A 22,583-nucleotide genomic window follows, 5' to 3' on the forward strand; every position below is an offset into this window, starting at 1 on the left:
TTGAAGTTGTTATCAGAAAGTTCAAGTTCATTATGCAAGTTATTATGAGAAAGTTCAGTATACAAGTTATTATGTTGAAGATTAATTGCAGCAATGAATTTATTTCAGAAATTATTTCAGTTCATGATGTTAAAGTATGATTCACGAAAATTTATTTTTTTTGAACATAGTCCTCGAATTACGAATAACCTAGAATTTTCTTTTAGTATCATTCTCTCAAGCGAGTGTAGAATAGAAACTGATAGTGCCTTTGAATATAGAACAATGAGGAATACACGCGCACAGTCCCACAACGCCGAGAGTTCAAATACTAATCACGAAGCAGAAGCAGGACGAACTCATCCAACAAATGGAGGAGACTTCATGGGTCAATTCTTGAGCGCTTTACAGGGTTTTGTCCAACAGCAGGCCCAAACTCAGGCTACCCAAACCGACCTAAACCGAACCTCTAACACGATAGATCAAGCTGTAGAGCGATTTCGAAACTATAATCCACCACGATTCAATGGACGTGATGGACCGCTAGCAGCCGAAGAGTGGTTGGAAGAGCTTGAACGTATCTTCACTCACATCAACTGTAGTGATGAGCAGAAAGTTTCATGCGCTGTTTTTCAACTCAAAGAGGACGCTCGACAATGGTGGAAACATTTCTATCGTCTGTTGGGGAAGGAAGATCGCAATGTTCTAAATTGGAAAATTTTCAAGGAGGTGGTAATGAATAAATACTTTCCTCTCTCATTCAGAGAAAAGAAGGAGACCGAGTTCTTTGAGTTGAAACAAGGGAATATGACTATAGAGGAGTATGAAAGGAAATTCAATGAGTTGGCCCGTTTTGCTCCACACCTAGTTGATACAGAAGATAAGATGATCGCTAGGTTCAGAAAAGGGTTAAGAATTGACATCAAAGGAATTATGGCTGCACATGTGATTGACGATTTCAGCGACCTGGTTAAGCGAGCAGAAGAAGTGGGCACGGCTCTTGGAACAAACCATCCTACATCAAAATCGACAAATCAACCAATGAAGAGGAAATGGGAAAATCCTAACCAAAGTGGAGGAAACTTCCAAGATAAGAGGTCGAAATTTGGCGGTAACACCAGTGCAAACACACAAGTAACCAAACCACAATGTCAGAAGTGTGGAAAGTTCCACAATGGAGAGTGTCTGTGGGGAAAAGGAGTTTGCTTCTTTTGCCATGAACCGGGACATACATCGAGTACTTGTCCTAAGAACAAGCGGAATGTGCTAGAAGGGAGAATGAACGTTGGGCTAAACAAAGGAAGTGGCAAAGAGCCAGAAAGAAAAGGAAATGCTCGTTTCTTTTCCTTAAAACAACAAGAAGAAGTTGAGGATGACAACACAATGACGGGTACGCTCATTATATCAGGAACACCTGCTGTTGTTCTATTTGATTCTGGAGCTTCACACTCATTTATTTCCCTTAAGTTTTGTCAAAAGAATAAGATCATTTGGGAGGTAGAGAACTTAGACTTGAACATAAGTATTCCCTCTGGAGAATCCATTAAGACTAATAGGATTGCTAGAAAAATTTCCTTGAATTTTAGGAATAGAAAGCTTGAAGCTGACTTATACCTTATCGAAATGCACGATTTCGATGTGATTCTGGGGATGGATTGGTTAAGTCGAAACCATGCAACAATTAAGTGCCGCGAAAGAGAAGTCGTGTTCAAAATACCAGGGGAGAAAGAAGTTGCTATTCAAGGATCAAAGTTAAGGAAAATGCCCATGGTGATATCTGCTATGAAGGCGATGAAGATATTGAATAAAGGAGGCTGCAACGCTTATTTGGTGAGCATAGTAGGCAAGGAAAATGATGAACTCACCCTTGAAAATGTTCCAGTAGTATGCGAATTCCCCGATGTTTTCCCCGAAAATCTACCTGGAATACCACCTGATAGGCAAGTAGAGTTTACGATCGATTTGTTACCTGGAGTAGCACCTGTTTCGAAAGCACCGAATAGAATGGCACCAAAGGAATTGGAAGAATTGAAGACACAATTGCAAGAACTTTTGGACCTAGGGTTTATTCGACCAAGTGTATCACCCTGGGGAGCGCCAGTCTTGTTTGTCAAGAAGAAAGACGGAACAATGCGGATGTGTATCGACTATCGAGAACTCAATCAACTCACCATCAAGAACAAGTATCCTCTGCCAAGGATAGAGGATTTATTCGATCAGTTGAAAGGAGCAGGAGTGTTTTCAAAAATCGATTTGAGGTCGGGTTATCACCAACTCAAAATAAAGGAAGGTGATATACCAAAGACGGCTTTTCGAACGAGATATGGCCATTACGAATTCGTAGTCATGCCTTTTGGTTTAACAAACGCCCCTGCGGTATTTATGGATTTGATGAACCGCGTTTTCCACCCTTATTTGGATAAGTTTGTCATAGTATTCATTGATGACATACTGATATATTCTAAGGACAAAGCGCAACACGAAGAACATCTCAGAATCACTTTGGAAACCTTACGAAATGAGAAACTTTACGCCAAATTTAAGAAGTGTGAATTTTGGCTAGATCAAGTTGTCTTTCTCGGTCATGTGGTGAGTGCTAAAGGAATTAAGGTGGACCCAGCGAAAGTGGAAGCTGTAAATAACTGGAAGGCACCTACCAACGCCAGTGAAGTGAGAAGTTTCTTAGGACTCGCTGGTTATTATAGAAGATTCATCGAGGGATTTTCAAAGATAGCAGGCTCAATGACACAATTAACCAGAAAAGGAGTCGTGTTCAAGTGGACTGATCAATGCGAGCAGAGTTTTCAGGAATTGAAAAGAAGGTTAACAACAGCACCAGTGTTAACCATACCCGATGAATCAGGAAATTTCGTCATCTATACCGACGCCTCGAAGCAAGGTCTGGGATGTGTTTTAATGCAGAAAGGAAAGGTTATCGCTTACGCGTCAAGGTAGTTGAAGACGCACGAACATAACTACCCTACGCATGATTTGGAGCTAGCAGCTGTAGTGCACGCGCTAAAGATTTGGAGACATTACTTGTATGGGGGAAAATGTGAGATCTTCACAGATCATAAGAGTTTGAAATATTTCTTCACGCAAAAGGAGTTGAATATGAGGCAAAGAAGGTGGCTAGAACTCGTGAAGGATTATGATTGTACCATACAGTATCACCCTGGAAAGGCTAATGTGGTGGCCGATGCACTTAGCAGAAAAGGAGAAGGACAATCAGCCTCAATGATAACTCAACAAGAAACCTTGATAAAAGAATTTGAAAGGATGAATCTCGAGGTGGTTAGTCCAAATACCCCAGAGGCTACGCTTGCAGCACTAGTTGTTAAACCTACATTGCGTGATCGTATTAGAAAAGCGCAGGAGACCAACAGCTTCCTCCAGAAAATGAAAAGTAAGGGGTTAAAAGACAATAATACAAGTTTCTCATTGGCAAGTGATGGAACACTTACATATGCAGGGAGAATTTGCGTCCCTAAGGATAAAGAATTGCTAAGAGAAATTTTGGATGAGGCACACTGCACGACTTACACAGCACATCCAGGAAGCACCAAGATGTACAAAGATCTTCGAAATATATTTTGGTGGAGAGGAATGAAGAGGTCAATAGCTGAGTATGTTGGAAGATGTATGACATGTCAACAAGTGAAAGCTGAACATCAACGACCGTCGGGATTGCTAAATCCATTGGAGATACCCGAATGGAAATGGGAACACATTACGATGGACTTCGTGGTGAGACTTCCAAGAACAATACGTGGACACGATGCAGTTTGGGTAATTGTAGATCGACTCACTAAGTCCGCACACTTCATCCCAGTAAAAATGACATACTCGATGGACCAATTGGCGAGACTGTATGTTCAAGAGGTGGTTAGACTACATGGAGTGCCAGTATCTATTGTCTCTGATCGAGATCCAAGATTTACATCCAGATTCTGGAAAAGCTTACACGCAGCTATGGGAACTAAACTTAACTTTTCCACAGCTTATCATCCTCAAACAGACGGACAATCCGAAAGGACTATACAAATTTTGGAAGACATGTTGCGGACTAGTATCATGGATATTGGAGGCACTTGGGAAACTCATCTACCATTAATCGAATTTGCATACAACAACAGTTTTCAAACAACTCTTAGAATGGCTCCGTATGAGGCATTATATGGGAGAAAGTGTAGATCGCCATTATATTGGGACGAAGTTGGTGAACGAAAAGTGTTAGGTCCGGAAATCATTGAGAAGACGGTTGAGGTCATTGAAAAGATAAAGGAGAGGATTAAAATGGCGCAGGATCGACAGAAATCTTATGCAGATCGCAGAAGAAAGGAGTTATATTTCGAGGTTGGCGAAAAAGTATTCATCAAAGTAGCACCAATGAAAGGAGTTCTACGATTCGGGAAGAAAGGAAAATTGAGACCTCGATTTATTGGACCGTTTGAAATCTTAGAACGCATAGGTGATGTTGCCTATCGTCTAGCTTTAACACCTGAATTGTCAGCAGTGCACAATGTGTTTCACGTCTCCATGTTGCGAAAGTATCTGCACGATCCTAGTCACATCGTCCATTATGAAAATCTCCAAATCAACAAGGACCTTACATACGAAGAAGAGCCAAGTGTTATATTAGATCGAAAAGTAAAGGTCTTGCGAGGTAAAGAAATACCCTTAGTCAAAATTCAATGGACTAGGCACGGACCTGATGAAGCTACTTGGGAACGTGAAGAAGAAATTCTAGCTCGATATCCCCAGTTAGAACCAAGTAAGTTAAATTTCGAGGACGAAATTTTATTTAAGTGGGTAGGGTTGTGACAGCCCGAAACCAAATAATTCATTTAAATTTTTTTGTTTTTCATATTTAAATTATTTTGAAGCATTTCATATTTAAATTGTGAGGTTATTTAAAATTTTAGTCTATGTCATGAATTATCTAATCGCGCTCCTAGTTAGATGTATGATTTTAAATTATAGATCTTCTAAAAATGTATACTATATAGATTTATGTTTTAAGTATTTCTAGTTAATTTGAGTCATAGACAAATATTTACATAAAATTATTAAATTGTTGGGCCTTATATTTAAAGTATTTATATAATTCTTATTTAATACTAGGCCTTTTATTATTGTCCAAATTTTATGATGCACCTAAAATAATTATTAAGTTAAAATATTTATAACTTATCAACTAAAAGAATGAGAATTGCTTGTGCAGACTCCAATCAATATTCCATATTTTACATATCAGTATTCGCAGTATTTGACAAACATCACAGTATCAGTATTTGCAGTATTTGACAAACATCACAGCATGCCAAACTTGAATTAAATTTCCTTTCCGTAAGATTTGATTTTCTTCCACAAGCAGCAAATTTTTGATTTCTTTCACATTCAAATCTTTGACGAACGAGTAATTCAATCTATTTAAACCTCATTGTATCATTCTCATTCCATCAGCTTCAAATCATAAACCATCAACAGATTTCTCCATTTGCTCTTTTCACAAAATAACTCAAATCTGCCATTTCTCACTGCACATCATCAATCGGTAATTTTAATAACTTTTGTAAAGTTATTTCATTTCAAAAACTTTGTTTTCAAAAATCCAATCATGCATACATCTATTTTTCTGTAATTTTATATATACTGCTAAATACATGAAAAAGAAGATAGAAATAGAAGGGATGGGAATTGTTGGTGAGCGGATGCTGGACAGCCGGTGAAGCGCGACATCGACAACCCCTATGTTGATGGCCGCCGGACTGAGGGCGCGAAGCAGCGAGGACAGGGGCGGCGGCGCTGTGGTCTCGACCGCTGCCGTGCCTTGCTGGTCGAGACAGAGGGAGCAGGAGGCGGCGATGGCAGCCCCGCTGCTGCTGTCGGCCAGGAGGTGAAGGAGATGAGGGAGGCGGTGACTAGGCGGCGCTGCTGTCGACGTGGGAGCGACGATGGCGGCCGTTGCTACCGGCCGAAGGAGAGAGGGAGGGGGCTGTAGACACGGGGGTGAGGTCGTTGGAGAGAGAGACGACGCAGAGAGGGAGAGTGAGGGCGAGAGCCGCCAGCTCCGGCGGCGGCGTTGCCGTCTGGTGGCGGCGGAAGGGTGAGACCGAGGGAGAGAAGGAGAGAGGGAGAAAGGGGAAGAAGGGAGCTGCGCATGGAGCTTGTATTGTGAAGTAGTGGTGTGTGTGTGAGATCTTTAAGTTAGGGCAAGAGAGGAGAGTGGGCTTGGGCTTGGGCCTAAGCTAATTTATGAATGGGCTTTTAAAAGTGGGTTAATAATGTTTTGGGCTTGATTTATTTTTATTGTGGATTTGAAATGATTAGCCAATAAATTATGGTAGTAATAATTCTTAATATGATTTCAAAATTATGTATTAAGTTGAATTTATTTTACAAGAAAATATTTTATTATTTAAAACTATTAAACCAATGATTTCTACATTATCTTATAGAATAAATTCATAAAGTTTAAATTATTTTATAGATTCAAATAGGCCCTTATATTTTGAATTTATCTGACTAGGTGCGGCGCGATTAGGACGTGAACTTTAAATTATCGCAGTTAACTTTCAAAGCTCAAGTTTCAGGTGTGGGATTTATTTCAGTACATGCACGTGGTTAATATTTGTCCATTTTAATATTATGTGTTTACCGTATGTGTTGTAAAAATATTTATCGCTAGGGGCCAGCATAATTGGTCCAGGACTTCACCGTCCTTGGTATGCCACAATGCGATTTCATGTTACAGGGTTGCAACCATTATATTGTCGCCAGGGATCCATATATAGGGTCCGGGACATTAAAGTCCTTGGAGTTGCCACAGTGCGTATGGAAGTTATGTTACGTTATGACAATATGTGTTACCATTTTATTAACATGGACAATTATTGCATGTTCCCACACTGAGTGTACCCTGTATGCTCATCCCATATTCAACAGTTTCAGGTGATTGATATCGGAGGCGCGTGGAGAGTCGAATGGGCGCGTCGAATCTATTTAAAGATAAATGTTTCCTAAAACATATTATGTTATTTCATGTGATATCTCTTGATTATGTAAACTCTGAAATTCTATACTATTTGAGATTTGTGTGTGATTTGTTTAAATAAATGTTATTATATTATTTTAATGTCATGACTTGTTTAATTCATATTTAAATTCATTTCAAATATTTATTTAAGAATTTATATCTTTACGAAAATATATACATGGATACATACATAATTTTTAATTATATAAAGATTTTAGTTTGTTATATTTTCCGCTGCTAAAAAGATATTATTTTATACTTAGAGTTTTTCCTTAGTAAAAGTTTTATTAATTAGTTAATTATTTTTCCGACATCTTCATGTCGTGCTTTGAAAATAAAGTTGTTAAATTTATGATTTCAAAATCAAGATTTATATTTGAATACATTATTGAAAATTTTTGATATCTTATAAATCGTTTTAAAAGTGCTTTAAAAACCAATTTTATTTAAAGATTTCTTTTTCTTAAAATTATTTTCAAAAATATTTATTTTAAAAGTGAGTTTAAATTATTTTAAAAGACTTCCGCATTAAATATTTATTTAAATTTTATATTTAACTCCTTAATTAGATTAGGGTGTTACAACATTGGCGAGTAGTTGTCATTGTAAACAGAAATCAAAGAGGGTGAAGGATAATTTTGGGGCTAGGGTTTAGGCGACAGTGGCGCTCGTCGCTGTTGGTGTGTGTCTGTTCTGTTTGGGGTAAGAGGGAGGGAGAGAGAGAGAGAGAGAGAGAGAGAGAGAGAGAGAGAGATAGATGATGATGATGATGATGAATAGGGGGAATTTGAGGGTTGGAATCAGCGGCGATGGCATGCAGCCTTTCACAGTCGCTGCTACTGTTCCACCTATTCTCCTCACCGCGGTGGCGCTTGTCGCTGTTGGAGTGTGTCGGTGTGTGTGTGTTCTGTTGGGGCGAGAGAGAGAGAGAGAAGGGGAGATGAGAAATAGATGATCGTTTGGTTTGGGTGTCAGCCTTCACCGTGCGATTTGGGTGTCTTGTTTTGGGGCTAGGCCTCCGGTTGGAGGCGGCCCTGTCACTGACAAATCGGGGCAAGATCTAATTTAGGTGTCGCAGCCTTCACTGGCCGTCACCGAAGAAAATAGAATGGAACAGATGCAGTGAGAACAATTTCTTGTATTCACACAGAAAATGGAGAATATAATGGAACGGATGCAGTGAGAAGAAGAAGAAGAAAGATAGGTTGAAGAAAGTCTTAATTAATTAATTAATTTTGGTAGACCACACTTAATTAAAATGTTTTTGCGTTCATGCTTAACATAAAATATTTAGATATAAAAGTCACCAAAAGCATAGCTTTTGGTGGGCACATATATTAAAAAAATTGGTGGTGATTTTTATGTAGTGGAGAAGGAGTCCCACCAATTTTTGAAATGAGTGGTTGAGATTGAATTGAGGTTGGTTTTTTTGTAAATATAAGGTGTTTGAAAGGATAAAAAATAAGGAAAAGTTGTGGGTCCATGTTCAAAAAAGGAAAGTGCTATACTTTTGGTGGACATCCAAAATGGCAAAAGTGTCATACTTTTCGTGGACGGATGGAGTAAAACGTAATTATTTAGGAAAAATGTATGTATTCCTAACTCTCCAATAGTTAAATACTCCCTTCGTCCTTATAAAAAGTATCTATTTCCAAATGACACGGGTTTTAATAAAGTAGTTGACTGTGTTGTGAGTGGGGTAAGGGTTCCACTTTATTGTGAGTGGAAAACTTACCAAAAATAGACTGGATACATTTTATGAGGACGGACAAAAATGACAAATTAGATATATTTTATGAGGACAGAGGGTGTATTAGTTATTATATCAGTTGATGTTGAAACGACACTCACTCATTCATGTATTCGTTTGTTACAAATACATAATTATAAAGAGAAATATATTAGTTTAATTTGTTTTAATAAATTTTTCAACCTGACTGACCTGACATAGTAGCCAGAAACCGAAAGTTTAGAGTTAAGGTCGAAAAATTTTAACTCCAAAAAATTTCAATCTCAATGGCTCGTAACCGAATAACCCTCAACCCGATAGGATTGACTCGAAATTTGATGGGTCGGCCCAATTGACATACTTAAATGTCAGCTTGGACTAATCTTTTTTCAATATGTAATTTCATAGGTTTTGGACTTTGGAGTTCGATCATATATATTCGCACGTATTTCACTTTTGAATTTAATTATACATTGATCAACGTTGTTTAAGTCCAATATGATGTCCATATCATGTTCTTGTTCAATTTTAGTTTAAATTAACGTTCATGTTATCCTTCCAATTAATCTCCAAAAACAAAAACAAAAAACAAACTGGAAACGTCTAAAGTAAAAAAATGAAAAGAATTGTAATATTTATTATATTTAAAAGTGAGGTTAAATTTACAAAATGAGTATAAATTTATGAATTAGCGTATGTCTCACCTGGCTAAATAAAAATGTATTGCAAACCAACCGTTAGAGAAATGAAATTATAAACTTAGCCACATGGCCCACATCAATCGTTTCTCAATCTGATTGCAAATATATGAGATTCTTTTAGGGGAGTGTAGGTGTATTCATTAGAAAAAATTACAATGCATTTGAATAATTGAATTCACACACAAACCAATAATTCACACACAATATATGGGATTCTATCGGAACCGCTTTTATAGCAGTTAAGTCAAATTAAACAATGGAAATTCATGATAGAATTTATACTCACCTAAATCAAGATGAAGCATCCCTCATATTAATCCCGTCGGTCATTTCGTCAGTGTGGTTTCGGCGATACTTTTGTAGAGATGACATCTTGAATGAACAATGAGATATTCTTGTAAGAAGAGCCATGTGGTTCCAATGCTTGAGCCGCCATTTCCGCCAACTTCTTGGATCTTGTTCTTCTCTCTCTTCCTTGCTCGTCTCCATCCATCAGCTTCTCAATGGCTTCCTTCACTCGATCCCACTTCACCAGTTCTCTCGTCTGGTCCTCTCGAGGCGGCTCAGCTCCGATCTCGACTCCGACCTTGAGCACGTTCACCACGAGTTTCTCGTTAACAAACTGCTCGAAGAACATGGGCCAGGTGATCATGGGCACGCCTGCGCTCACTCCCTCGAGAGTCGAGTTCCATCCACAGTGCGTCAAGAATCCCCCGACCGAGGGATGGGACAAGAGGAGGACTTGCGGCGCCCAACCGCGGATTATAAGGCCTCTATCTCCAACTCTCTCTTCAATATCACCCAACCATTCCTCCACTTCCACTTGTGAATCATCTCGTACGATCCAAACGAAAGGGAACCCCGACGCCTCCAACCCTAATCCAATCTCTTTGATCTGCTCAGCTGAGATTCGGCTCAGGCTGCCAAAACACACGTACATCACCGATCCTTCCTTTTTGGAATCGAGCCACGAAATGTAGTTGTATTCATCCTTACTTTTCTTGTTACAGAGGGAAACTGGTCCGATGCACCAAACTGTGCTTCCTGCTACCTTTGCATAACGGTCGACGTATCCGCCCTCCATCTCCTCGAAGCAATTCGCCACAGTTCCACGCGCAGAGCTGCGACCGGGCTTTTTTAAATTCATAATCATCGAAAACTGCGCTGCACTGAACTCGATCTTGTGCGGTATATCCGGCACCACGAAGGGCTCTGAGTCCGGCGGTGCCGGCAATCCTGGAGATATAAGGAGGCAGCAGAAGAGAGAGAAGCATGAATTGGGGTTGAAGATGTACATCGGAATGTTGAATCTGTCGGTCCAAGGGAAAACCACGGAGGCAACTATGCAGCTGGGCTTTGGATGCAAGTCGGGCATCAGTTTCTGCAGTGGAGCTGCCAGCATCTCGCATGCACACAAGAATTTCAGAATTCCATCCATGGAACCTACTGAATCCAAGTTCTCGCAGCCTTGAGGCAGCCCGGCTTCTTCCGCGCGAAACTCCAACGGAATCATTCGGAGTTTGAGGCCGGCCTCCACGGCGTCGCGGATTGCCGGTTGGTATCTGGTGAAATTGAGAGGTGTGGTGATGATGGAGACGATGATGCCGCGCTGCGCCAGGAGCATGGCGAAGTCAATGAAGGGAATGATATGGCTGTGTGACATTAACGGAAAGAGGAGGAAGTGAAGCTCTTGTGTTTCTTCAGCCATTGAAAAAATTCCACAACTCCAGCTTCATCATAGTGTGTCTATATATACACACTTGCATATCTTAGTCGGAATGGTAGGTGAGTTAGTTTAATGCTGACTATTTCTTTAGGGTGCCTTCTTTGTTATAAATTTATTATGGGAAATGCAGGGATAATATTATCCTCCTTTGTAGTGAAAATGGGGAATGTGTAAGGGTTAAATTCTACTCTCCGTCCATGAAAGAACTTCCTAGAAGGGAGTGACAGGATTTTAAGAAAAAAATATTATTGAGTGTATTGAGAGGAGATAAAAGGTAGTTGAGTGTATTGAGAGTGGTGAAAATGTGTTATAATTAATATTGAGAGTTGTGAAAAGTGAAAAGTAAGAGGATTAATTATAAGTGGTGGGGTATAGTCCAAAAAGAGGTAGGAAGTTCTTTTGTGGACGTCCCAAAAAGGAAAGATAGGAAATTCTTTCGTGGACGGGGGGAGTATTTTGTAGGAAATGAAGGAAAATAAAAAAATGATTTAAAGGATGAAATTTTATTTATACCTAATTTTAATTCCTATGATAAATTTCATATTCAAATATAAATGGTATGCCAAATATACATAAGAAAAATAAATTACTCATTACTATCATAATAGAAATGTTATATCATATATTTTACGTAAGCATCACCACTCACGTTTAGCTCGAATTAGCATGAATTTTTATTATTTTATATATTTATTCTAATTCTTACTCCCTCCGTCCACGAAATATTGTCTTACTTACCCATTTTTCTTTGTCCACAAAGTAATGCCCTACTCTGCTTTTTGTACCACTACACCCTTTTTTCTTTCATTTATTTACCATCAATTGCCACTAATGGACCCACCATACAACAACTTATTTCATTTTTATATTCTACTTTATTACACTTTATTACTAGTGGACCCACCACACAACACCTTTAACACTTTAGTCAACTACCTTTATCACTTTAGTCAACTACCCTTATATTTCACTCACAACCACTTTATCAGCTTTCTTAAAACCTGTGCCGAACAGTAAATGGGGCAATACTTTGTGGACGGAGGGAGTATATCTTATAAATTATTATTAAAACTATTTATTTTATAAATTACGCACTATTTTAGCTAGTTACTTCAATCGTGCCACACTGTGCTCTTTCCAAATAACATACTCCCTCCGTCCACGAATTAAAGCCCCATTTGAGGGTGGGCACGGAGACTAAGAAAGCTGAAAAAGGTGTTGTGGATGAAATATAAGGATAGTTGACTAAAGTGATAAAGTAGTTGACTAAAGTGTTAAAGGTGTTGTGTGGTGGGTCCACTAGTGATAAAGTGTAATAAATATAAAATATAAAAATGATAAAGTTGTTGTAAGGTGGGTCCATTAGTGGCAAATGATATATAGGAAAAGAAGAAGAGTAAAAAGGTACATAAAGCACAATAAGGCTTTAATTGATGGACAAAAATTTAAGTGCAAGTAGGCCTTTAATTTGTGGACGGAGGGAGTATTATTTGTAGAAGCGCACATGACTGGGATTGAAGTTCATAATTTGGTGATTGAGATTCAGCGTACCATATTTGATGTGCCTTTTTCAAAAAAAAATTATATACATATTTTTTTCTTTAATTTTAACTCTATATACTTTAGTTTAGTTTTATGATTATTAACTAGGGTTTATTCTTATTACTTTTATTAGTTAATAATAGGTTGATAAATTTAAAGTTATGGTATATAACTTTTTAAATTTTATTTTTTAAAAATTAAATTAAATATAATTTATAATATTATAATTAATTTAATTTTTATAAAAAATATTATTAAAATAATAAATATAAGAATGTGATATAATGACATACATAAAATTATGGGATATTAAATCTCATCCCATGGTTTGGAGCTCGACTCCTCCAACCTTTCCAAATAAAGATAGGAGTAAAAAGTAACAAAGATCCCTTTAAATTTAAAAATGATGTATGCTCGTTAATAAGGCTTAGCTCAAGTGGCAAAGTTGAGGTACCCAAATAGTCTTTTTTGTGAAAGGTTTTGGGTTCAATGCCGTCTGCGTGCGATGTAGTTTTCCTATTTTTGTGTGGGTGGTGATTCGGTATAGTTTTTCCACTTTTGTGTGGGTATAATTTTCTCATTTTTGTGTGGGTAGTAGTTACGTCTGCGTGCGGTTATTTTTCCACTTTTGTGTGATGTAGAGGTCCTGCCTGCATGCAGAAGTTGTTTATTTAATTGGATAATTGATATCTCTTCTAATTCTAAAAAAAATGATGTATACTCATTTTAGGGTGTGTTTACTTTGATTATAAAAATTTCATTGGAAAATAATGGATACGAAGAGATGAGAAAACATCATATTTTTCTCCTTATTTTATCATATGTTTACTAGAGATGAGCCATAGGATAATATTATCCAACATTGAAGAAAAAATGAGTGAAAAGGAGTTGCCCGAGAAAATATTTCATACTTTCCGAAGAAAATTTTCCAATATAGTAAATATGTGAAAATGGTGAAAAATGAATCAAAAAATATATTTTTTCTCTTCTTTTCCATCAAAACAAACGCTCCCTTAAACTAATCAGCAATTTAAGTAAAATATATATACACTGCTGCATGTAAATTTGATAATTTACGGGTGTTTGGGTACGAATAATCTACTAGTCCCTATTTTATAAAGTTATATAAGCTTAATCAACAATTTAAGTAAACTATTTATACACTGCTGCATGTAAATTTGATAATTTATGGGTGTTTGGGTACGAATAATCTACTACTCCCTATTTTATAAAGTTATATAGTTCTATGGTTATATAACTTTATAAATCTAATTAACATTGAAAATGCATTACCAACCAGATAAATAGATTGAATTACAGACCTACTACATCAATCGTTTTATTGAATCTGAGTGCAAATGTACCCATATATAAACACTTCTTAATATATAAAATACGAACTAGCTAAAATGTAAGAATTCTATGTAAAATACGTATGAATTCTCTGTAAAAATATATGAATTGTGAAAAATAAATTTTAAACTACTTATGAGATTTGAACTCGGGATCATGAATTCATCTAACAATGTGATGAATCAACCGTAAATCTTGATGATCTAAAGACTGAAAATTGTTCCTATTTTATATTTTAAGGATTATTTTTATTTTAGCTCATTCCTATATATATAAAGAGTGTATATATAATATATATATTTTGAGAGAACAGTGCAAATGTATCCATTATTATAATAGTTCGTGGGAAATCGTGGCATATTAATTAAGTGTAACTGTGCACTACTTATTATTCAACACATGAGGAACGTACATATTCATTTATTAAGATCAGAGCAAGATCAATAAACCGAGTTGCGGTGCACTACTTATTATTTAACACATGAGGAACGTATATATTCATTTATTAAGATCAGAGTAAGATCATCTTTCATTTAAATAAACCTCCATGACCTTTTCAAATTTCACTAGTTAGCTTGCGATCCTATGTATAATTTAACAAGGGACAGCCTCTTACTTTAATTTCAATTCAAATCCTCTATTAGTAATTTGTATGGCATTTTCTATTACATTCGTAATTAATTGACATGTAATTTAATACTAAAACTTTAAAATTTAAAGAACTTATATAAGAAAAATATACATCCTAATGTAGTAGTATTAAGTAATCTAATTAAAACCCTCAAGACTACAACGTATCATTCATTGACAAATGAAATAAGAAATATCACACAAATAAATGCTCAAATTTTATTGACAAACGTAAAATTAATTAAGACACATAGGTATTACAATATGTTGATCCCGAGCGAGTGCGTACTGATATATGATATATGAAGGGAGATATACCAGTTACAAACTTTCATTTATTTTTTCAGAGTGTTGTGTTTTAAATAGGGTCAGCTGATAATGAGCTAGTTGGTTTGATGCAGATCGGTTTAACCAATGTTAAACTAACTGATATCATGATAAGCCCGTTGTAACTGTGAGTACAACTAGCGATTCTACTGACCATTTTTAGGCTGATCAATTGGACATATAACTGATTGGTACAGTAATTAAGTTATTCGCTTTTCAAAATCTTTTTAATCAACTTTTCAGCTTAGTCGGTATTTAGTTTAAAATAAAAAACTGAAATTAGTTTTTTATGTTGGTGTTGATTGCAATGAATGATTGGTCAGTATGAAGTTAAGTTAAGCAGAAAATCAAACAAAGGGAATACTGAATATAAATGCGGCAGGTAATTAAGTACGCAATCAGTTTATAGTGGTTCCGAGAAATCTCATACATCCACTTTACCCTTTGTTTCAGGGGAATTAACTAGCTTCATATTGTACAAAGCCGTAAATCATCCTATCAGTCGGTACTTCACTTTGTACTACGGAAGTGACTCGTTGCAACATACGCAGATTGCAATTGTTGGATACCTATCAGATTTCAGTTAGTCTTACAACCTTATGCTTACTCTCTAATTCTCATATTTATGTATGCATTAACTTGCACCTTCTCTCTGAACGTCCTTCTTCTATTCTAACACTGATCTTAAGTGGGAGGTGTGATTGGGTATAGAAGGTGGTTTTCCAACTAACGAGCACACTATTACGACAATAATAGTGGGTATAGAGTGTGCTCGATTCTATGCTTATGATACATAATTTGGTTGCCTAGAACTAAGGGAATGTATATACTCATAATCTGGAAAGACTGAGCTTGCAATTCCATATTAGAGTTTGTTTACACTATAGGCTCCCTTATTTAGAAGTATGTTGTAATCTTGTGGATGAAAGCTTGAAGGCTTGACCTTGGAGAATAAAATTGGCAGCATTTTCGGTAGTCACTTTGTTGAATGCCTCGGGGTATTTATAGACGAGGGCTTGAATTTTTTCATTGGAGAGAACATCTTCAAATCCTCGGCCATTGCCTTCGAATATCCTCATGTTTGACACAATGGAAGACTTTGTCGGGATTTTACATCTTTGCAAAATCCTTGGACTAGGATGTACAAGGATTTTGTTTTTAGAGCATATTGTTGATTCCATTTTGTTGAACCTTTCAGTCATTAGAGCATATTGACTGAAAAAGACTTTGTTTTTGACATCAGTCGACTCCTTCGACTGTTTCTTGGAATCTTTAGATGCAGCCTTCAGTGCTGCTCCTTTGGAGGCTGATGGATCATTCTTATCTGATGTTCTAGCCTTCTTGTTGTCCTTGCTCCATTGAATATCAAATTCATTGGCTTTAAGATCGGAGAACAACTGCTTAGTGCTCAATGTGTTGAAGTTTGGCTTAGTCTTCTGAGCAATGGCATACATTTGCCAATGAGTTAAGGTTAGGCTTCGAACAATCTTCAGGTTGATCTCTCCCTGTGTGTATTTGTTTCTGGAAAAGGCTTGGACATCGTTCAGTATTTTATGGAACCTGAACTCCATCTCTTCGATGGATTCATTCTTCAGCATATGGAAGTTGTCGAACTTTTGACAAGCTATAGATAGCTAGCTAGTTCTCCTTGATTTCTTCAGATCCTGCACACATTCTTTCTAGGGCGTTCCACATCTCTTTGGCAGTTGTGCACTTTATTATTTCATCACGTGCTTTCCTGGAAATGTGCTTGAAATGATGTTCTTTGTGAGGTTGTCCAGTTCGTCCTGCTTTCTTTCCTCAGTGGATTCACTACTAGAAAAACGCTCATAGATAACGGATTTTATCCGTTATCTATGAGCAAAAAAACCGTTGTGTATAGTGGTGTTATCTATGATACGTATCATAGACAACGGTTAAAAAACCGTTATGTATGTGAGAATAGATAACGGTACGAGACGCTCATACATAACGGTATGAAACCGTTATCTATAATGATTATACATAACGGTTTATACCGTTATGTATGAGGATTTTTCCGTTATGTATTAGAATTTTTTTTATTTTTTTTAATCATAGTTAACAGTTTTTTGCACTTTTTATAACGGTTTTAACCGTTATCTTTAATAGAATAGATAACGGTTTTTCACCGTTATGTATTAAGAATTTTCCGTTATGTATTAAATTTTTTTTTTTTTTATCATAGTTAACAGTTTTTTGCACTTTTTATAACGGTTTTAACCGTTATCTTTGATAGAATACATAACGGTTTTTTGCATTTTTTATAACGATTTTTTGCACTTTTTATAACGATTTTTGCAGTTTTTATAACGATTTTAACCGTTATCTTTAATTAGAATACATAACGATTTTTTGCACATTTTATAACAGTTTTTTGCACTTTATATAATTGTAGTATATTTTTAAATTTTGCAATTTTTATAAAACGACAAAATGATAAAATCAACGATAACAATATTATATATCATCCAAAAAATTCATACATTATTATACAAATGAACCAAATATCAAGTATACATCATCATTGCATATTCCGATTCAAAATTGAAAATACCAACTACCTTATAGCTAATGATTGGCCTGGGAGCTTGAACTTTAATATCAAGTATGCAAATGATTCACAAATTCTTGCCTCCTTTCAAGACCCTCTACTGGTGTTGGTGATAAGAAGAAGGTCCATGGCACCTGGAAATAGCAGGTATGGTTAATGTGTTAAGAACTTTGAATCCATGATGAAGAGATGCGATGCTCAGAAAACATACGGTGCCATCCTCAAAGTATTCCTCAACACCATCTCTTATTTGGTAGAAGTCTATATCTGCGACAGATGCAGCCACTGTGCCTGAAGCAATGAAAAGTTAAGACTGGCATCTACCAGATGTGGTAATAACTTGGAGAAAAATGAAAAAATATGTACCTCCGCTGAAATAGGTCTTCTTCAATAACTTCATTGACTCTGAAACATTTTTTTTGGGGGGGGGGGGGCACTACTAGAAAAACGCTCATAGATAACGGATTTTATCCGTTATCTATGAGCAAAAAAAGCATTGTGTATAGTGGTGTTATCTATTATAGGTGTCATACACAACGGTTTAAAAACCGTTATCTATGAAGGGAAAAGATAACAGTACAACCACACATACATAACGGTTATAAAACCGTTATCTATGAAGGGAAAAGATAACAGTACAACCACACATACATAACGGTTATAAAACCGTTATCTATATTGATTATACATAACGGTTTTCGACTGTTATGTATTATAATTTATCCGTTATCTATTCCATAATATATATTTTTTCATATTATAGTTAACAGTTTTTTATACTTTTTATAACGGTTTAAACCGTTATCTTTGTAAGAAAAAGATAACGGTTTTCGACTGTTATGTATTAGAATTAATCCGTTATGTATTATATAATATTTCTTTTTTCTCATAACATAGTTAACAGTTTTTTATACTTTTAATAACGGTTTAAACCGTTATCTTTGTAAGATATAGATAACGGTTTTCCACTGTTATGTATTAGAATTTATCCGTTATGTATTATATAATATTTTTTTTCCATATTATAGTTAACAGTTTTTTATACTTTTTATAACAGTTTAAACCGTTATCTTTGTAAGACATAGATAACGGTTTTTTGTACCTTTTATAACGATTTTAACCATTATCTTTAATATTTAATATTTTTTCTCAATTTTTATGTTATTTATATAAAGAAATAAATAAATAACTTTAAAACAACAAAATGATAAAATCAACAATAACAATATTATATATTATCCAAAATATTCGTACATTCTCATCCGAATGAACCAAGTATCAAATATCTAAGATCATTACATATTTCGATTCACTTCCTGGCTTATCCACTCCGACAAAGTCCTCATCGACCTCTCAAAGGCTTCCTTCGCGCTCATCTCCATCTTGATCTTCCTCCCTTTTTGAAAGTAACATCTCCATCTTGATCTTCCTCCCTTGATAAAAACTCATATGCGTGCACACAAAGGCTCAGCTGGAATACATCAAACTACAAGTCCAACACTGATGCACACTAATTTATTTGCTCAAGAATTTTCCTTCCAAAGCTCAGTTCAAGTAAAGGCATCTATTTTTCAAAATTATCCATCTCCACATAAGTGTAAATGGTGACTAATGCTGATAATAATACTCAAGAATTTCCTGCATATTAAGATATCTCAAATTACCATCTTTCAATTACTTCTCAGTACTGTAATAATACTCAAGAATCAAGATTATGCCTAAACGGTGACTAATAACATACCAATGTCCTTATACAGAGAACTACTTTTGTTACGTAAGGCTGAAAAATTCAGCATATGGAACAGAACCAACCCGGTGGCTAACGTGAAATTCAAAAGAAAGAATTGGAAAATCAGATATCTGCAAACATTTAATCTTTTACCTTATAATACCTTGCAGACATATTAAACCTTCCAATATCCAGAAAGATATTTACAGATTCCTCCAGGCATGAAATTGACTCTGCAAACCATGAAACTAACGTCATAGCAATTCAAACTGGAAAATGAAACAAGACGAGAATATATGATCCAAATAACTATTTATCATGAGTATCAGGAAATATCAACCACAAAATCATATATGATTAAACATAGAGAATTACACAGCCAAACAAAAAGTAACCACACCTTGTATATTGCTAAAGTATCTTAACATTCAAACTAATTGTCAGGTTGATCAATATGAGTAGGTACTATACGTTTCTGTGATATTGGATATGGTCTTAATGGCCTGAAAAGGACAGAGAAATAAACCAGATAAAAAAATTAAACATAAATTTTGTAGTTGGGACAAGCATTGTTTTATTTTTGGGGTTAGAGGTAATTAAAATGATAAAAAAATTAAACATAAATTTTGTAGTTGGGACAAACATAAATTAAAACCAGTCAAAATGTGGAAGTTTTGGTGTCTGTGCTTGTCCTTCTATCAAGCAGTAGAGCCAGCCGTCACCCGGCAGACCCAAGTTCTGTTCACTATAACTTTCAGATGCAATTAAAGAAGATTTTGCATTCAAGTGAACAGATTTATGGGAACTCCAGGATGCCTTGAAACACTCTTGGGAACTGGAAAGGATCAAGAATAGGCATTACTTGCAACCAATTCCAAAAGGAATGAAGCCTAATCAGCAGAAGTGTTTCATGCAGAACAAAGTCAGATAGATGCTCTGTAGAGGCTAATACAATACTAAGGCCAGGGAGTCAGTCTACAACGCACCTAGCTTCGAAGATCCCCAATTGTCTTACCTACAATTTCTAAGTCTAGGACAAATTTAATCCAGCTTCAATGGAAATAAAACTAGAAGCTAGTAAAATTACACTCCAAAAGCGCAATCAAAGAACGAACCAGAAAGCAGCACCTTCACGGCGAAGCTTTAGTTCTACGCACTTGGGGCACCTGTAATCAGCAAACACCACCATGAATAGTGCACAGTTCATAGCAATTCAACACACTTCTAAAATTTCCAAAACAAAAACAGAAATCCAGTAAATGAAAGACCCGCCACCAGTCACCAGCAAACCAAAGTTAACCAAATAGTCAATAGATGAGATTGAAGGGTTTTATCCTAGCTCCCTTCCACGCTCATATTGAACTAAACAAAATCACCCTAAATTATAGTATAATTAAATACTGGGAAAAAGAAGAAGACGAAAATTGAGTTGATATCCTCTGTGACAAAATGAGTTTGTAGATTCATAGTTGATTATCGCTTGACCACATTCAACAAAAAAAAAAAAAGCACGTGACATAACCTGTTCTTCTCCAAAATAGCCTGTACTTGGAGATCTCTTTCCTGTTCTTCTCCGAAATAACCTGCAGCAAAATCAGAAACACTAATTAGCATTTGAAAGAGGTGCTTCAAATTACCAATCTGAATTATTTTGTCTGCCTCGCTGCATATATTCTTCACGGTAGCTCTGCCTCACCAGACACCAGCTGAGCTACCCCATACTCCAGCCATACCATAGTACACAAAGGGCTCAAATCAGCCACCCAACATTGTACCATTTCGTAGGTACTCAAGTCTTCAGCCAACCACCCTACACTCTTTAACATTTCAGCCAACACACACCCTTATTCATTCCTTATTCACCAGGGAAGTAAATTGATCTACCTGCTACCAGAAACTTCAAGTTTCAGTTCATGTAATACTTCAACAGCCGAAAAGTAAGAGGGCCTTCATTCATTACTCTACCAGACTTCAAGGTAAACCTTGTCTTCAATTCTTTCAAATAGATGAACAAATAGCATACACACAGAATATGGGAAAAACCTTAGCCCACTATTGTCATAAATAGATGAACAAGATAGCCATGGCAAGCTCAATGATAGATGTTAAGTTCTGATATCTTTCTTACACTATCATCAATAGAAAAGAGATGGGATAGGAAACTTAGCTTCGAATTGGATAATATACAATTTGGGAGAATATAAAAGAACATTTCCTTAAACTTTCCCATCTCAGACCAGCTCCTGTAATAGAAATAAAAGAACATATATTCTCTGAGAAGTAGAACACTTGTGTGCCATGATTTATATAGAAAAGACATAGCAATCAAAGGCAAGCTATAATACACATTGAAAACATGAGTAATCTCTTTCACGAAAAGAAGTCCTTTGGAAAAAAAAAAGTCGAGACCACATCAAGGATCATCGATATAAAGAAGCTCAATAATAGAATTGCATAAATTTTACCAGCAAGAGCAGTCCAGACTGCAACATCTACAATTGTGAGGCTATAACCAGCGAGAAAGGTATTCAATAGTAGATACTCATCCACAAAGTGGCATGCTCGATGAATGGCTTCTCGAGTCCAATAAATTCTGCATTCTAATTGAAATCTGAATTCACAGCGTGAAGCTCCATGAATTGTTGACAACAAAGAGAAACAATCATAAATTAAATGAGGAATTGGAAAAAATAGGGTTTACGAGCTGACGCGCGCGAAGAGCAAATAGGGATTTGCGAGCTAAAATGGGGTTTATCGCGGCGCCTAGGGTTAAAAGGGGCGGCGAGAAGACGGCCGGCGTGACAACGGCGAGTCGACACGGTCGGTGGCAGGCGACGCGGGTTCGAGAAGGAGAGATATCTCCGCAGCTGCTGCTACGGGTAAACAAACAGAGGACGACGAGATGGGGGGCGCAGTGAGTGCCGGGCGGCGCTGGTCGTGGCGGCGAGTCACGACGGCGGTGGCAGGGCACGGCGATGGTGAAGAGAGAAAGAGGCCAGGTCGATTTGGGGGAAATTTTGAGGTGTTAGCGTGAAAATTGAGCGGGAGCAATGAATAGGGATTTTAGGTGTTGAAGAAATGAAGTCAAATCTTTTTCTTTCTTTTTTTTCTTTTTTTTTTCTTTTGTTTCACTTTTATTATTTAATTTTTGGTATTTAGGTTTCTAATAATGTATTTAGATTTTATTATTTTTCAAAGTCTATAACTAGAAATAAATTCAGATTTTAGGATAAACACTTAATTTGTTATTTTTTAA

The 22,583-nt window shown here is 36.4% G+C and overlaps 3 protein-coding genes and 1 long non-coding RNA gene across 8 annotated transcripts; 2 read left to right on the forward strand and 2 right to left on the reverse strand.

Moving 5' to 3' along the window:
* Window positions 1-264: 264 nt before the first annotated feature.
* On the forward strand, window positions 265-1,974 carry LOC131023406 (uncharacterized; the record flags this gene model as incomplete). The annotated part of the gene is made up of 2 exons (XM_057952947.1): window positions 265-1,090; window positions 1,388-1,974. Coding segments are annotated over exons 1-2 (1,413 nt in total), but the record flags the coding sequence as incomplete, so codon positions are not given.
* A 3,303-nt stretch (window positions 1,975-5,277) lies between these two features.
* On the forward strand, window positions 5,278-7,122 carry LOC131021521 (uncharacterized). The gene is made up of 2 exons (XR_009100971.1): window positions 5,278-5,536; window positions 6,512-7,122. It is a non-coding gene; the product is annotated as an uncharacterized LOC131021521 (long non-coding RNA).
* A 2,441-nt stretch (window positions 7,123-9,563) lies between these two features.
* On the reverse strand, window positions 9,564-11,173 carry LOC131021523 (UDP-glycosyltransferase 73E1-like). The gene has a single exon (XM_057950749.1). It carries the CDS (start codon window positions 11,154-11,156, stop codon window positions 9,783-9,785), a length of 1,374 nt encoding a protein of 457 aa, XP_057806732.1. The 5' UTR covers window positions 11,157-11,173; the 3' UTR covers window positions 9,564-9,782.
* A 7,735-nt stretch (window positions 11,174-18,908) lies between these two features.
* Window positions 18,909-21,837, reverse strand: LOC131021524 (methionine aminopeptidase 1A-like). Of its 5 annotated transcripts, XR_009100974.1 has the most exons (4): window positions 20,850-21,837; window positions 20,443-20,493; window positions 19,481-19,560; window positions 18,909-19,236 (listed from the first exon to the last, which is right to left on the reverse strand). XR_009100974.1 is itself a non-coding variant. In XM_057950750.1 (3 exons), exons 1-3 carry the CDS (start codon window positions 20,939-20,941, stop codon window positions 19,976-19,978), a joined length of 330 nt encoding a protein of 109 aa, XP_057806733.1. In that variant the 5' UTR covers window positions 20,942-21,834; the 3' UTR covers window positions 19,587-19,975. The 5 variants fall into 5 exon arrangements, 1 of the variants encoding a protein (XP_057806733.1); XR_009100973.1 differs by lacking the exon at window positions 20,850-21,837 and having other exon boundaries at window positions 18,909-19,084; window positions 20,443-20,745; XR_009100972.1 differs by lacking the exon at window positions 20,850-21,837 and having other exon boundaries at window positions 20,443-20,745.
* Between the last annotated feature and the right edge of the window lie 746 nt (window positions 21,838-22,583).

This window comes from Salvia miltiorrhiza, chromosome 4, assembly GCF_028751815.1.
Source record: "Salvia miltiorrhiza cultivar Shanhuang (shh) chromosome 4, IMPLAD_Smil_shh, whole genome shotgun sequence".
Classification (NCBI taxonomy): Eukaryota; Viridiplantae; Streptophyta; class Magnoliopsida; order Lamiales; family Lamiaceae; genus Salvia; species Salvia miltiorrhiza.